The sequence below is a fragment of the Carassius auratus genome, chromosome 3 (genome assembly GCF_003368295.1).
Source record: "Carassius auratus strain Wakin chromosome 3, ASM336829v1, whole genome shotgun sequence".
NCBI lineage: Eukaryota > Metazoa > Chordata > Actinopteri > Cypriniformes > Cyprinidae > Carassius > Carassius auratus.
The window spans coordinates 25,869,062-25,886,318 of NC_039245.1; the positions used below are offsets into that span (position 1 = coordinate 25,869,062).

Here is a 17,257-nt window from a genome sequence, read left to right on the forward strand (position 1 = left end):
TAATATGTTACAAGAGTATATAAGTGATCCAGTTATTCGCAAATTCACAAACAAAGCCGCTCTTCTTCGCTGGCTTTAATCGCCGCGGTTGTTGTGTGAGTTCACGGTCAGTAGCGCCTCCTGTCGCTTGAAGGCGGTATTGACTGATGTCCACACTGCTGTAATGCAATGCGCCACACCGCCACAGTGTGTCTTTCTCCTCGCAAACTTACCATCCCGCGCTAGCGCAGTGGAGGAAACGACAGCTTGACAACATCTCTCGTTTCACTAGACGAGGAAAACAATGCCATTAACTCCAGGTGCACAGAGTTTACGCTGATATTGACACGAACCATCGCTGTATCATCTATGTGGAGCGGGACGGGACAGGTGCACGGGGTGGAGGGCTACATCAGAAAGAAGACACAGAACCAGAAGAGTTTAAAAGCCCATAAACACCGATACGCTGCCACAGTCGTCTTCTCGGGTGCGTTTCCGGCGTGTTTCCCAGTGCGTAAAAACGCACGAGCATCGGGAGATTCCAAGAGTGAATTGATTGCAACATCACGACCGCGAGCTGCGCGTGCAAGTGTGTGACCGCGCTGCAAACACAACGACAGGAGCGTCCCCGCAGAAGTGCACTGATCTTTCCAATCTTTATATATGACAGCTCGTGATTGCATGCATCAGCAGATGGCTGAACTGATTTAGCTGATCACTGGCACTCGAACTAGCGTGGGAATCGAAGGAGAGGACGATGTTGTTGAAGGAATACCGGATATGCATGCCACTAACAGTGGAAGAGGTAAATTTTGGAATTATATATTTATTCATTGTGATGGTAAGATGTAAAAAAAAAAAAAAAAAAGGTTAAATATATCCAGTAACTCATTTGGAGATGCGAATCAGAGTAGCGTTTACTCCAGTTACTTGTACTGCAGTTAATCTGCCCTGTCTATTTTAGTTCAATTCATTCCAGTTGAATTGTTTGCAACTTTCCCCCTCTTCTCCTCCAGAGAAACATGACAGAAACCCACAGTTGAGTCCACTTGGTGGTGCTGTGGAACTTCCCCTTCCCGCTAATGCTGTTGTTGTTCACTCAGTGTGGCTTTGACGTTGTTCTAATGTACTTTTTAAATGGGAAAACAAGATGGTGATGATTATTTTCATAAACCATTCACTGCAGCCACTGCATGAGAACCTATTTCACAACGAGTCATTTACACAGAATAGCCCTGTGCCAAATGTCTCTCTTCCAAGCCACCGTCTTTTCTAAAATTGAAAACCCCAGCTCGTTCACTAATAGAAATGGCCATAATCTTTTATTTTACAAAGTAGGTGAAAGATTAGATAACATTACATGGGTTTGTTTGGATCCCCAGTAGCTGTGTCCTTATGCAACCCCTGAAAACAATTCACGACTTGAATTTAAAATCAGTCTGAAGAATCAATGAACATTAGGACAGTCTGAAAGAGCAAATGAAATCAGATGCACTCCTAAAAGTTGACAAAATAACTTCTTGGCAATTCAGTATCATGCATGAAGGAAAACTTGGACTAGGAGTTTATGCAAAATCTCCTGTGTGAAATGTGTGTGTGGATAAATATGAATCCGTGTATGTTTTATTCATTTATATCACCCCGTTTGTTGATCATAATGTCTTCTTAAGCCACATTTAGTGCTTTAAGTGTGATCTAAACATATTATCCTGACTATTTCTGTTCCCGGTAACTATATGTGTAGCAGATGTGCATGCGCATAAATCTGCATCTCAAGTTGCCTGACTGAATGAAACTGTAATTGGACAGAATGAATTTGAGATCAGATCAATCAGCACTTCTTAAGTACAGCTCCAGAGTGACTGCCGTCTTTCCGTCATGTGTCTTCGTGCGTCTGCAGCCCATCTGCTGACTGACACCACAGATGTATTTTGTGTTCGAGCAAGCTGCATGTTGAAAAGCATCATCGTTAATATCCTTGCTTAATAAATCTATGTACCCATCCATTTGCACACTGTAAACAGAGTAAGCTAAACCCCAATTAAGCATTACATTCTGACGTTTTTTTCTTCTGGTTATCATTATAAATCAATTAGCACGTTTCTAATGTGTTTGTGTACATGGGCGTGTGTTTTAATAAGAGGGAACGGCCATCTGCAAGCGTTCTGGATGATTGGTGTTCTTAGCAACGGCTGAGACTGTTAGTCAAAATCTGTTTGGTCAATTAAAGGTCTCATGAGAGGTTACCGAGCTGATTACAGGTTCAGATGATGTTGACTGCCGTCAAGGACATTCTCTCGGCTCTTGGAAACATGTGTGACTCTGGCTTTCACTGTATGTTGTATCCATCCGAGTTATCGTCTCTGTATGCGTGCAGGGAGCAAACATTCATCATAACGTTTATCCTTGAGTGATAAAGACCTCTAAGTCACCTCCCTGAGTTAATTAATTATAGATAATTCAGTTGTGGAGCGATGCCAGAAAAAGCAGTGCAGGAGTGAGGTGATAAAGAGAAAGCACTTGCCCCGAGCTTTAGATCATCTCATCACAGTTTCCCTTTCAGATACCTCAGAAAATAAGCTGTGGATCTTTACGCTGACATGAAATTGCAGAATGAATCGGTTTCATTCAGTATGCATTTGAATATATTGTTGAGTGCATTTAAAATGCATCGGTTTATTAAAAAATATTTTTTTATCTTAAAGTAGTACCATTTTTATCTACCGTATTTTGCAGTCCGCAAAATATAGTCCATAAGTCACACTTTTTTTCATAGTTTGGCTGGTCCTGCGACTTATAGTCAGGTGTGACTTATTAATCAAAAATAATTTGAAATGAACCGAGAGAAATGAACCAAGAGAAAACATTACCGTCTCCAGCCGCGAGAGGGCGCTCTATGCTGCTCAGTGCTCCTGTAGTCTACACTGAAGACATAGAGCACCCTCTCGTGGCTGGAGACGGTAATGTTTTCTCTTGGTACTTGGTTCTAAATAAATGCGACTTATAGTCCAGTGCTACTTATATATATATTTTTCCTCGTCATGACGTATTTTTGGACTGATGCGACTTATACTCAGGTGCGACTTGTAGTCCGAAAAATACGGAAACCTTTTTTATTACCGAAAAGTCACTTTGTACTTTGTAATGTAATAATAGTAAAATGTATTGATTAGGGGTGTAACGGTTCACAAAATTCACGGTTCGGTTCGATACGATACACTGATGTCACGGTTCGGTTCGGTTCGGTTCGATACGTTTTAGATACAGCAAAATGTAAAAACATCTCAACTTTTCAGAATGCCGCAAGCGCACCGCGGGTCATGTGACAAGAACCAACCAATCAGCTTCATCCTTTCCCGTAACAACGTTGAGAGCTCAGCCAAGATGAAGGAACAGCTGATCATAGTTGTATATGGATTGCAATTTTGAAATAAATTCAGTAGCAGAGCTACTGCAAGCGATTTTTAGAGCTGCAAATCCATTTATCCTTCGCTGAAATTTCCGCGTCTCATGGAGAGAGCACGTCATTGTTGCTTAGCAAAGACAGACGCATCATGAGCGCTTCTGCCCGAGCGCTTTGGAAAGGAGGAGAAAGACGCGCTTAGCGTTTTCCATGCGTTTTTAGGCACGATATGTGAACGGCCCCTAAGGCGCTCGCTCACTCAGCACGCGCTGAAGGCTCGTTGCTAAATGTCTAATGCATTTAACAGACCAGAAATATAAGATCCTAAAATAACCAACAGGTCTGGTGTTTGGGTTGGATTCCCTGTAAGCTATAGTGTCTAAATGCTGCAGGGATAGTTTGCTGCGTGCATGTTTCTCCTTTTTTTCGTCTTTTCCCAGATAGTACTGACGCATATATCCCAGATATTCCCGCTGGTTTTTTTTTTTTTTTTTTTTGTAATCCCGCTGGTGTACCCTGTCATGTTGCAGATGCGACATACCGTTGTTTTTTTATCCACCACTCTCTTGCCATCACCATTATAGCTTAAAGGGAATCCAAAGTGCACCCAAACACCAGACCTGTTGGTTATTGGAGGATCTTCTCATTTCTAGTCTGTTAAACGCATTGGCTATTTTGCAACGAGCCTTCAGCGTGTACTGAGTGAGCGAGCGCCTGCTGAGTAGCCTAACATAAACATATAAGATGGTGTTTTTTTCTTCTTCGGGAGTGTCAGGGGCGTTGCCTGTTACGTTGTTTGGGTTATTGGGCTACCTTGTTGAACGCATATCATTATATTTCTTTCTCTCTCTTTTTTTTTTTTTTCAAATATAATTAATTACTCCAACGAACCGTTCGGTATACATAATGCGTACCGCGTACCGAACCGAAAGCGTCGTACCGAACGGTTCAATACGAATACGCGTATCGTTACACCCCTAGTATTGATTGATAAACCATGTTTATTTTTTAGCATTTGCAATTTTATGTACTTAATCTTACAATATGGAATATTAGTGGATGAAGATATTGGATATGTATCGATCTGTGATTAAATGTTTTATTTTATAATTTATTACCAAAATATACACTATCAAAAAAAAAAAAAAAGTTACTAAAAACTCAAGTGTGCAAACAAGTGAATAGCAGAAACATACCATACAGTTTTACAAAACAAAAAGTGTAAATGTGTGGTGAAAGGGTATCAACATAGTGTAAAAAATGCTGTGCATATTGAAACTGATACTGCAGACTAATTTAGTTACTGTTTAGGAGAAAACCTTTTGATCTTAAAGAGATTTCAAGTGATTTGACTTTACTATTATGATAGTTGTCGTTCAAAATATTTCTATAAAAGGATGATACTTTCATTTGAAATGAGTGCCAGTTTTGTTCAGCTCTGTGGCAGCAATTATTAAATCTCAACTATGAAATAAATAGAGTAACATCTTTATTAGGTGAGAAATTGAGCCGTGACCATCTGAAGCTCAGGGGCTTCACAAGTGAAAGGAAAGGGTCTTTCTTTGCTTTAATTGGTCTCTTTTTTTCTGCTGAAACTCAAGGTTCTCTTAATAATGGATAGTATTGACTCTCACTAGACGCTGCACACTTATCATAGGTGTACAGAAGCTTCAGGATTTTACCTGGAAAAACCTTGTATCTCTGTTCCCGCACAGTACGGTGGTTTGAAAGCATGTGCTCTAAGTTGTTTTCTAAATGTATCTTATTTTGACAAATTCATCCATCCGATCCAAAAGTTAGTTTGACCTTGAAGTTTTAAATCAAAATGTCAAAACGGGATCTTCTGGTGAAACAACAGACCAAAGACTTGTGTTCTGCAGTTTTAAAGGAGTCATATGATGTTGCTAAAAATAACAATATTTGGTGTAATGGAATGTGTTTATGCGGTTTAAGATTAAAAAACACATTATTATTTTCCATATAATGCACATTATGGTTTCTCCTCTATGCTCCGCCTTTTTGAAACGCTTTGATTTTTACAAAGCTAATCAGTTTGAAAAGCGAGGTGTGCTCTGATTGGTCTGTTATCCAGTGCATTGTGATTGGCCGAATGCCTCCAGCCTGTGACAGAAATGTTACGCCCCTTACCATACTGCAATGCCGTCTCCCAGCAGGACGAGACTCAGTCCAGCTGCTCTGCTCGTGCACATCCCATCATCGGTTCTCTTTTAGCAGTTCAGTCAATGTACTGTTAGGAGTAACTGAATAACTCGGGATATTGGTTTATTTCGCGTCAGAGGGAGTGTAAGGCACGTTTATAAACCGAATAATTTAAGTAATTTGTGGATTAGTTCATACTGGAGATGCGAATCGTTTCAAACGATTCAGTTCGATTTGGTGAACTCGTTCGACCAGTTCTCTAATAAGATCTGATTAAATAAAAAAAGTATTCGCGATCTAGATATCAATAGACGAGACAAAAACAATAAAACCCATTAGAAACAATGCATTTGTTGCATCCAGTTGGGACATAATTACTGATTATAATGACTGCGTAAACATAAGACCATGTCAGCATTTGTGATCGGAGAAATGACAAACAGACTGTCCCAGTCACTGTGCCACAGATGCATTGTCCTCATCCTCCAAAAAATGCACAGCGCACATCTGAGTATTTGGGATAGACCTTTCCGAAACAGTGTTGAAATACAACTTAACCACTGATTTCTAGTCGTGTCCTCTTTTGGAAGAACAAACAAGTAGTTTTGCTTTAATAACAAAACACACAGTGACTCCACGACACGGCAGCGGCGTCAACAGAGCGAATAAAAGTCATACCTTCTTTCTTTGCATGAACAATTGGGCGGAGTCATGCAAATCTTCCCACATAGTGATGTAGAGATGTGGGGGCGTGTTTAAATGAGCCGTTTTAAAGAGAAGTGTGGATGAGCCTTAAGTGTGATAAAGAATATCTCTTAGGATTTTAGACTTTAGTCTTTACAACTTTACAGATCTTCTTTATGCACCAAGAGCTTGTAACACTCAAAAGAGAAAGGAAACATTTTAATAGCATCAAATGACCCCTTTAACTAAACCATCAACAGAGCCTTCATGCTTTGTCTATTTTTGGAACAGAACCCTCATCTGAAGGGTTGCCATGCCAACTTATAAGCGGTTTGGGCTTGGCTAATAAAGTGATAAGTTTATGGAGTTATTAAAGTGGGCAGGTGCAGGTCATGATCAGTTTTTGTTTTTAAATAGGGAAGTTACAAACTGACTTTAGTAAATAAGTCAGATCCTCCTGTTTCGCTTTAAATTTAGAAATGATACAGTCTAATTTAAATCAAAAACTGCATGTGTGCAGCGCCTTTGTTTGGATCGTGAATCAAATGATGTGGTTACCTCTAATTTTAAATAGATATAGTGCCCAGTGAATGTTTGAACCTTTTTTAATAGTTGTGTTTGAGTCCCTTAATTGTACTCAGTGTGAAAAGATGGATCTCAAAATCATACAGTCCCTGCTGGAAAGGGTTCAGATATGCAAAAGAAGCTGGAAAACTGAGGATCTTGTAGATTTTTCTGAAGAACGCTGCTCAGTTTAACTGTTCAGAACAAACAAGGGACTCATGCACAACCATCACAAAACAAAACAGTCGAGGATCATCAGGTAACAGAACACAGTACTAAGAACCAAGGGTTCCCAAACTTTTGAATGGGGTTATTTTCATCAATTCAGTGTCTTTTTTTATCTTTTGTCATCTTTTATGTAAACTATCTTACTCAGGACAGTACTTAATAAAAAGTAACATGCATTTAGTATGATCTCTCTTATTTTGTAAAATGTATTCACATTTTCACAGTTTATGCAAGGGGTTCCCAAACTTTCGGATGCCACTGTAAATGAAATATTTGAAGATCCAGTTAAATTTAATTCAGAGTTTGTGGCTTTTAGTGCAGTTGTGTTGAGTGTTGATCTGGTAGTTTACTTGAATACATTTTTAGCTGTTTTTCCCTTAGGGAAATAGAGTAAAATCTTCATGACTCATCCTGCACTGAACTTTTTTTTTGTTAAATGCCATCTTTATTTTTATCTATTATTGCCATATTTTTCTGAAATTGGTATGACTTCAACAGTGGAACACAAAATGAGACATTTTAAATAATGCAACCGGTCAAAAGAAAGTCATGCAGGTTTGGAACGTCGTGATAGAGAGGAAATATGGATTCATTTCGGTGGTGTGGGGGTGCATCATCATCATCATCATGCGCTGTCAGCACCATCCTCCATTTCAGTAGTGTCTTCTGTTATTTGTGCGCACATTCTTGGCCACAAGCTTCTGGATGTAGCTGAAGCAGTGATGACTGAAGGGTAGCTGAGTCAGAGTCCTTGTTCAACCATAAGAAGTCTTCTTATGAGCTGCATGTTGTGTTTTTGGATCCTGTCCTCCATCATTACCATCCTAAATAACTTAACCAGAAAGGTCAACTTAACCTTGGTCAATCAAATGGCCTTTTGTCAACATCGTTAGCCAATTATGGGTGCGAGTTCCATCCTTACCAACATATTTCAGTGAATCTGTGTTTCCTGAAACACAGGAGCATCGAACCTTGTGTGGTTGGCACTACAGCTCTTGACCTCAGGTTAGAAGCATAGTGTACTGTAATTCTGGTGTATGCATCCAAAAACTTTTTCATTTCATATATATATCTCTCTGTGTGAAGGCGCATGACTCACCGTCACTTTGCTGATAGCGCTGTTTCTCATACACGCACAGAGAGAGTCTTACCAGCAGCTCATCAATCCGTATTGCATTGTATATTGCTAGTAGAATTAGTTGTATAATCTTTTAATAATAATTAATAAATAATTTAAAAAAGATTGGATAGGAAAAGCTCTGGCTTTGTGTGGACGTAGCCTGAAAGGTTCTGTCGTATGCTCCACATTGCCAGTTTTCATAGTGCTCTTTCTGGTTTATTTTTGCTTAATGCTTTTTGCCTGGGGACTACATTTATAAATGTAGTGGTTGTTTTTTTTCAGGTAATTACTGCTTTTTTTTCAGTTCATTTTAAGTCCATTCTCCATCTGAGAGACACAGAAATGCATAACTAGATGAAGTGAATGCTGCCTGACTGAAAAATTCAAAATGCTGTCGCTGTTTTTGACCTCTTTTTTTAAGCGCTTCCTATGGATTTGTAATTCACTGCATGCTTTTGTGGATTTTAACATTTTGGTGCCAAGACGTGCACACACATCAACAAACAGGTGGAGTCCATTCACCGGCTCGTGAAACCAATCAGATATCCGATTGCAGATTCTTGGTCCAGCCAATCACGTTTAATAATTTAACACATCTGTGGATCTCATTCATATTTATTTTGAAATATGAAACGTTCCTGAACATAGAAATGTTATAGACCCCTATATATCCATCAGCAATAAAACCTTGCGTCTTCGTTATTGACCGTCTTCATTAACGAAGTCTGGACAAAAATATTTAAACCTTGAGCATGTAATATCATTGCTGTTTTCATGTTTATTAATGTTTGTTTATAAAATGCAGGGATTGCCAAAGCTTTTATTGTCAGCCAAACCCTTTAAAATAAATGATGCACTTGGAGGATCTCTTGAATTTATCATTTAACAATGTACTTGCATGTTTAATGGTTAAAATGCACATAAAGAAATGAAAACAAATTCTAATATTTAATGTTCAAGGGTTTATTTTTAAATTTTTTCTTCATCTACAGTATGCTGTTTTGCAGCTAGATATATATCTGTATTCAAAACTTGCTATTCTTTCCTCATTATCCTCTACAGCCGTATGCAGATACTGCTCCAGAGGAAGATCACATCTTAGTTTTTTTCCTGGTTTATCTGAACTGGCTGTAAACTGGAGGTCAGAGAGGTAGACAGCTGGCTTTTGTTGTGTAGCGAAAGAGCTCCTGCAGAGGTTAATGTTGAGGCTGTTTGGAGGTCTCGCACACATTGCTGTTGGGCACATGACTAATGGATCTGGTCCCAGTCCAGTGTTTTCTGTTCATCCCCATCGTCACATTCTGTTAGCGGGAAAGTTTCCGTCGGCTGTGGTTGGTCAGCTCTTAGCAGCCCAGATCATTCCTCAGTGTTTCCTTGCGTCAATTGTTTGACCCTGCACCTCGTTTAAGGTCTGCCCACTGGCACCCTGACAGGAAGACAAAGGTGACAGATGAAAGTGAGGAACATTAGTGGCAGTGCAAAGGTAAATATAGCCTGTCACACTGGGAGTGATGAGAAAAAAGCGTCTGGATGGTCCCTGATGCTTAAAACAGGACTGTACGTACGTCATGCATTGTGTGAGAGGATGATGATGGTGATTAGCATTATTACCATGCAAACAATGCTGGCTGATTTTAAAGTCATGTAAATGTTAAAATCAGCTCAGATGTGAAGATCTTCTCCAGTTGTGATCGTTACATCAGTTTTGACGTCCTCCATGAACTCCCAGTTGCCTGAGAATCTGTCACAGATACGGATTCACATCACAAATGGGAAGAGGGAGCGGAGATCGGACACAAGCACCCGGAGGCGCAGACTGATTTTATGAGGTGTGAAGGATTGAGGGCCAGACTGATGTCAGTGGCAGTGATAGAGAAGCAGCATTAAGGGCTTGAAGATGATGCTTGCACTGTTTGTTCAATGGAGAAACGCCCACAGCACTTTTCATTGTCTAGATTACAGAGCACAGAATACAAAGCACTCTTATCACGAACATGGTTTGCCACAATGCAATTCAGAATGTAGTGTATTAATATTAGAAATGCATGTGTTTGAAGATCATTGTGATGAGACAAGAGCTCTGAAACGTGCATGTGACTTTGTAGTGATTGGTTAGTGGTTACAGCCATAGAATTAATAACCGTATGCCTTTTTGATAAATTATAGAAATGTAAAATATTTTATGATGAAACAAATATTCGGTCATCGTTTAGTCGCATCATCATTTCTCAAACCTGTATGGGTTTCCCTGCTGAACACAAAAGACCACATTTTTCAAGAACGTTGGTTCCCAAAACCAAAACACATTCAGAAGCATTGCTTATTAACTGCTGAATATTTCAGCATGACTGAAATTGCATGCATATTTCAGACCATGCTCGGGCTCGGGCTGACAGGATAGAGGGATATTCCTGTCTTTTACTCCCTTGTCACCTGTTGCCTTTCGCTGAGGCTGAACTCTGACATGAAAAGCAATGGATCTCACCGGAAAAGCTGTCCAGGCTGAGTGACTGTTTCTGAAACCCCACGCACAGCTGTCACGCTTGTGTAGAGGTGTTTGGCAGGACGTGAGCTGAAGGTTATCACACGCATCCGAGTCGTTCGCTGTAGCCAGTGAATCACCCGGCACTCGATCTCATGTGTCCTCCTACACAAGGCCAGCTAATGAAGTCTTGCAATCAGGAAGCCCCCTGACTCTTAGACACGCTCATCTCTTGCCACCACTTTAATGTGTTGATAAAAGTGGCCGGCTTCCTTCAAGGGGATCCCTGGTCTTTGCCGGCTGATGCCATCAGCATTCAGTGAGTGACTCTCGGTCAAGGCTTTAATTATGATCGGCTTGATTTAAGAGAGTCTTTCCACGTGTATTTTGTGGACAGCCATTTGCAGAGGGTTTGATAAGGGCCTTGAGCCGATGATCGTTTATTTTTGAGTATATTGTAACCGTTAGTTAGAGATGCACTTATATTATATATGCACTATAAGTCAATATAGTATAAGTCAAAATTTATTCATTACATTCAATGGTTTTAAAATCAAGTACATTTAGGCATCTCAACATTATAATATAAAGAATGAAAAATATTAATTTTGATGTTTCCATTCATTTTAAGATCCATATCCATAAATTAGTGTTTTTAATGATTAATGAACGTTTATCCCTTGGGTCATTATATTTGGGGAACTCGTATTCCTCGAAATCTTCCCATTTTGTAGTAAATTTAATGTGCTCAATCTATATTGTCAAAACATTTTGTACCAATTGACCAGCAGTTTTACTTTTCCACAAGACAAATGTTTGTCAAAATGCAATGTTGAGCCCTGCCATACACCGAACAATGATTTAGAGGATTTATTCATCATTCCCGGCTCTTTGCAGTGCACACAAGGCCTTTGTTTACTCGGAAAAATGGGTCATCAAAACACATTACTGCCTCAGGCTAACTTCAGGTAAAACGCCAGTTAATGGAAATGTGGTTTGTTAGTTTATTAGAGTGCTGTTTTCACCCGATGACGCTGGCAGAGCTCCATCAGTCAGCTAGCCTCTCAGCACAAGGTCAAGTCAGCGCTTCATTCATTGCAGTTTTGTCTGCCAATGTGGTCATAGCGTACCCGCAGACTAAAGCAACAGATGTCAGAGTAGGCGCAGTGCGGTTTGTGGAGACAACGCCATGCTGACAGCACCACCTGTGCGAGGCCTGTCCTTCAGGAGACTGTGGGGCTGTTGAGTCAGGCCTGAGCCATCCGTCCAAGAGCTCAGATGGGGAGCATTGTAAAGTCACACCCATAGATTGAAGCCAAGTGCAACAGACGAGAGTTAGGTAAGCTAAGCGTCCCCATAACTTAAATGTCAGAACTCTGTTATGTCTACGTCATCTAGTTCTGTAGAACATGGCACAAAGACAGGAAAGGATGTTGGATGTTTTTAATCTGTTCTTGTGGTCCATGATGGGACTGGGAGGCTGATCTATCTATATCCTGGTGACCACCGGATCTGGTGTGATTACACATTGGTGCTTGGGGAGAGCACTGTCAGATTTGGTCAGTAAAAGACATTGGCTGTGTCTAATAATTGAGTGAATTGACTAATAACTTGGAAACATTCTGTGTGAGATCAACTGAATTGGAGCCACTTAAGCAGCTCCACGCTGCAGCCGGGCATATCCTGCAAATAACCGCCTCAGAACTGAAGGACTTTTCATTCCCAAGCTTCTACACATCTCTCACCCCCTGAGTGTCGATTTATTAAATGTTTTGGCCCCCTAGTTGAGACATCAAATCAACAATGTTTTGTTCATCCGGACCTCATTTGACACTGTCAAGAAAAGGACAAAAGCTGCCTCTGATCATTTCAAACATGACAAGTTGATTGAGACTTTTTGAGTTGGTAGAGTCTTTAGCTCGCGAAAGAGTTGAATCACTGCAGAATTACCTGCTTATAATTAGCCATTCTGAAATAGCATCTGAAGGGAACTGACATTCTTCCAAAAATTTTGAGTGGCATTTTCCTGTCACGTGTTTATAAGTAGACTGGGTATCCCCAATAACAGTATAATTCTGCTTTTCCACAAGTGCCACCTGCTGTTAGAGAGTGGATCTGCATTCAGCCTGTCTGTCTTTTGTTAACTTAACGTTAGCAAACCAAAACATATTTCTGTTAGCTGTTCGCAGGCCAACATTTTAACTGACAATTGTATATTTTTTTTGATGAGTGACAGAGCAGAGATTTTTAATGCAAAATACTGTAGTAGAGCAGAGCACAACTTTATTCACATGAACAGTGACACGATGATAGACAGTGAAGGTAATGTGATCCAACACCTGATGCAGTTGATACTTAAGCAAATACTTAAGCAAAGAAGAAACACTTGCTGTAAGCTATAAGAGCACAGACACACAAACCCTTCAGCAAATGAACGGGGCTGGTATCTGTTGATTAAAGTCAGTTTTGAGGTGCACAGATCAGAGCAGAGATGTGTTGATGTGTGACGAGGAGATAATAGAAATTGATTCATCAGTTGTTCAGAGCCAATAACGCTAATGACAGGCCACAAACATTCTTATCTGAACGCTTGTCACAGTCAAGGGGATGTAGTATAACAGCACAATAACACTTACTCCTTTGTTTAGAGATCCGAAAAGCTTTGCTTTTCTTTCTGCTTTAAAGAAATAGCTCATGCAGAAATACATTTTCTAAAAAATAAAAAGGAATGAATTTACGATTACATCACTAGCTCACCAGTGGATGCTCTGCAGAGTCCAAACAGCTGTTAAAGGGGGGATGAAATGCTCGTTTTCACTCAATATCCTGTTAATCTTTAGTACCTATAGAGTAGTACTGCATCCTTCATAACTCCAAAAAGTCTTTAATTTTATTATATTCATAAGAGAAAGATAGTCTGTACCGATTTTTCCCGGAAAAACACGACCGGCTGGAGGCGTGACGTGTGGGCGGAGCTAAAGAATCACGAGCACCAGTAGGCTTTTGAGTTGAGAGCGTTTGGAAGCTGTGACAGCTGTGAAGGCTGAAACTGAACGAGAGCAGCAGCAGCGACGACTCGCTCCGAGTGGGGCTCGAACCCGGGTCTCCGGCATGGGAGGCGGACGCACTAACAAGGAGGCAGAGATATTTTGGGACTGCATTATCCTTAAGAAATAAAGGATGTGCAAATCCGTCGTCAAACTGGGCCTTGTTTGTAAAACAAGCATCTTCGAAATGCAGGGAAGAAACAAAAACACTTGCACAACTCCGATGCTCTGTAAAAATAAACTCCATCCACTGGTCCCTTAATGCTGTTTTTTTTTGGTAATCTGTGCAGGGTTGTCTTGCCCTGGCAACCAAAAACACACTTCTTTTGTGACTTTTCGCGACGCTCTCGCTCTGATCAGTGAAGTCTGTTGTGCTCTCAGTGCTCTGCTATACGGGAGCGCGCACTCTTCCGGCAGAAGTGCCTCAGGACCCATATAAGGAAATTCCGCTCCATCTAACGTCTCACAGAGCCATACTCGAAAAAAACTTTCCGAAACTTGTGACAAACCGGAAGGAGTATTTTTGGAACAAAAATACTCCAAACGTACAACTTAATTTTTTAAACTTTGTCCATGTTTAGCATGGGAATCCAACTCTTTAACAGTTTAAATAACTCAGTATGCATGAAATAGCATTTCACCCCCCCTTTAAAAACATCACAATAATCTAGGGATGCACATTATATCAGCCACCATATCGATATCGGACGATAAATGTACATTTTTCTGTTATCGAACTAATAAGAGAATTTGGCCGATATCTTGGAGCCGATAAATAATGCATGTTTTGCTGCAGAGACACTTCAGTTGCACACTGTTCACCATGATGGTTTTTAATTTCTTGAAATATCATTGGAAACACTTTGAAAAGGATAATACTGCAACATGCAGGGCAAGTCTGTCATATTATAATGAGATTATTAGCTACTGTAAAATAATGTAACAGAATCTTTGTTTGCCCGTGTTTTAGCGGGTTGTTAAGGGAAGAGCGCATCCACAACGGATCCACACGACTAGCACAGTTGAGTTTGCTTGTGCATTTACAGTCTTTCTATTGTGTTTGTTTTATGCATATAAATCTGATTTTTCTCATATAGAAAGCGTTTGGTAAAGAGGGTTAATAGAGCGCTTCAGTATGCTGGTGATCATCTTTAGCTCAGCACACGCAGCTTAAATAGCAGCTCACAACATTAATAACTATGACTGAGATTGTCATATAAATATATATCTGAATATATATCTGCATTTATGATGTGTTTCCCTGTGTTGAATAAGCGGGCAGCACTTCAGTTTACCTGTGTTCTTTCAGCTCTTCAGCTTCAGCACACGAAGCTTGAAAAGCAATGCACAACATTAATAACTATAATTGGGAATGTCATAAACATAATATTATAAAGAGCACATTACTGTAATAAAAAAGTTGTGAATTATTTGGGATTATTTATGACTATATCTGACTTTTTGGGGTTTGTAGCATGGGAGTATTGCAATATTGGAAATGGTCTACTTCTGTTGTAAACCGTGAAGGCGAGCCAGTGGATATCATACAAGCAAACTTTGTGCAAGTCAGACTTATGCCGGTGAACGTCTTTCCCCATGATCGTGAAAGTAAAAACTGACCACGCTTTCGGCATCTGATGACGCACACATTGACAGTGCGTATTCTCTCAAAGACGAATCTCCTAATATGTGGTGTATATATAACGGTTTTAATTTTATTTCTTTAATGTTTCTTTTGTGGCCCGAACATAGTGTAAACAATAAGAAGAAACATTATTCATGTTAAACAGGTTGCTTTTGAAAGTTAGTGCATAGAATTGATAAAGTGTTACTGAAGTGTAACAATTTTATTTAGGCTGTAGGCCTATAATTCATTGTAGGCTATAATAAACCTGTTTTAAAAGACATTTTTAACAGTAGCCTAAGCTAATGGCCTAATTTTTTATTTTCCTCACAGGCTGCGAGTTACAGCGTGTCAGTTGTGTACTGCGGTGATGCACTATGAAATTGTTGCGAAGCAAATTAATTGTAATATTAATTTAATAATTAAAGTAACCTAATAATAATAGCCAGAAAATAACAGATCTACATTAAAGGTCCCCTTCTTCGTGATTCCATGTTTTAAACTTTAGTTAGTGTGTAATGTTGTTGTTAGAGTATAAATAATATCTGTAAAATGCTAAAACTCAAAGTTCAATGCCAAGCGAGATATTTGATTTAACAGAATTTGCCTACAAAAAACGACCCGTTTGGACTACAGCCCTCTAGTTCCTGCAGGAATGACGTCACTAAAACAGTTTTTTTGACTAACCTCCACCCACATGAATTCACAAACAGGGGGCGTGGCCTTGTTGTGCTCCGACGGAGAAGAAGGAAGAGCTGTTTGTGTTTGTCGCCATGTTGTTGAAACGCTGTTATTTTCATCTCTGAGTCCAATCATCTTTGTTTGGGCTTCCCAGGAACGCTGTACTTTGAGATTAATGGTTACAATTTATGTTTAACTCGGTTCCCGAACATTATAAGGCACATGTAAATCTATGTGCAGCTCATTTTGCTGAGGACAACTTCCTCAATCTCAATCAGTTTAATGCCGGATTTGCACAAAGATTATTCTTGAAACATGGAGCAGTTCCCTCTTTGTCTGGACCACAACTGGTAAGTGTATTTTATTATTTACGTTGGTGCGTTTAACGGTTTCTGTAACTTATTACTCAAAGGGCAACGCTGTTTAGCTTTGTTAACTAGATGTTAGGGCTGTGCAAAAAAACGAATGCGGTTTTCATGCGCATCTCGTCAGTAAAAATGCTCCTGTGACTTTAAATACATCTCAAGCACGTGCGTTCCAGCCCAATCGCTTTACCAGGAGGGCAGTCTGCTCTCAGCTGCTGTCCAATCACAACACAGGAACCGCTGGCCCAATCAGAACCAGTTACGTATTTCTGAAGGAGAGGCTTCATAGAACAAGGAAGTCATCAGCCCGTTTTTGTGACCGTGAAAACAGCGGTATACAGATAGGTGTATTGTGTAAAAAATTGTTTTTTTACACGCGAAACATGAAAACATGTTATATTGCACATGGTAAACACAATCAAAGCTACAAAAAAGCGTGTAAAACGGGACCTTTAATTGGAAATGCGAAATACACTTAATAATGATGATATTTAATAATTTTGACTATCTCTGGCTATAGTCCTTACATGTTTGTCCTCTTTCAACACACTCTATTGTCTTTTGGCTTTTTTAATTTTTTTTATTTTTACACGCAAGTAATGTTGTCCAGTAACTTGTTTCCATTAAGCATTATTTAATTTATTTGTAAGGCTGCTTTATGTTGAAGTGTTTAATGCCTTTTAATGGTGACACTTTTGTTGTAATCAGGCTCTCAAAAATTGTGGCTTTAGATTTATTGGCCAACATATCGGTTATCGGCTTTCATATTTAAATAATTATCGGTTATCGGTATAGGCCATATTGGTTCATTCCTACAATAATCCACAAGTAACCCACATGACTCCAGTCCATCAGTTAACATTGTTTAAAGTGAAAAGTTGCTTGTTTGTAAGAAACAAATCCATTAAGACATTTTACTT

At 39.6% G+C, this 17,257-nt stretch overlaps 1 protein-coding gene across 1 annotated transcript in view; it reads left to right on the plus strand.

Annotated features, from left to right (window-relative positions):
• Window positions 1–17,257, plus strand: part of LOC113052542 (cytoplasmic phosphatidylinositol transfer protein 1-like) — a 49,765-nt gene continuing 32,508 nt past the window's right edge. Inside the window, exon 1 of the mRNA XM_026216957.1 lies at window positions 1–784. Coding sequence (XP_026072742.1) covers window positions 737–784 — 48 coding nt within the window. The 5' untranslated portion in view covers window positions 1–736. The remainder of the gene's footprint in view (window positions 785–17,257) is intronic.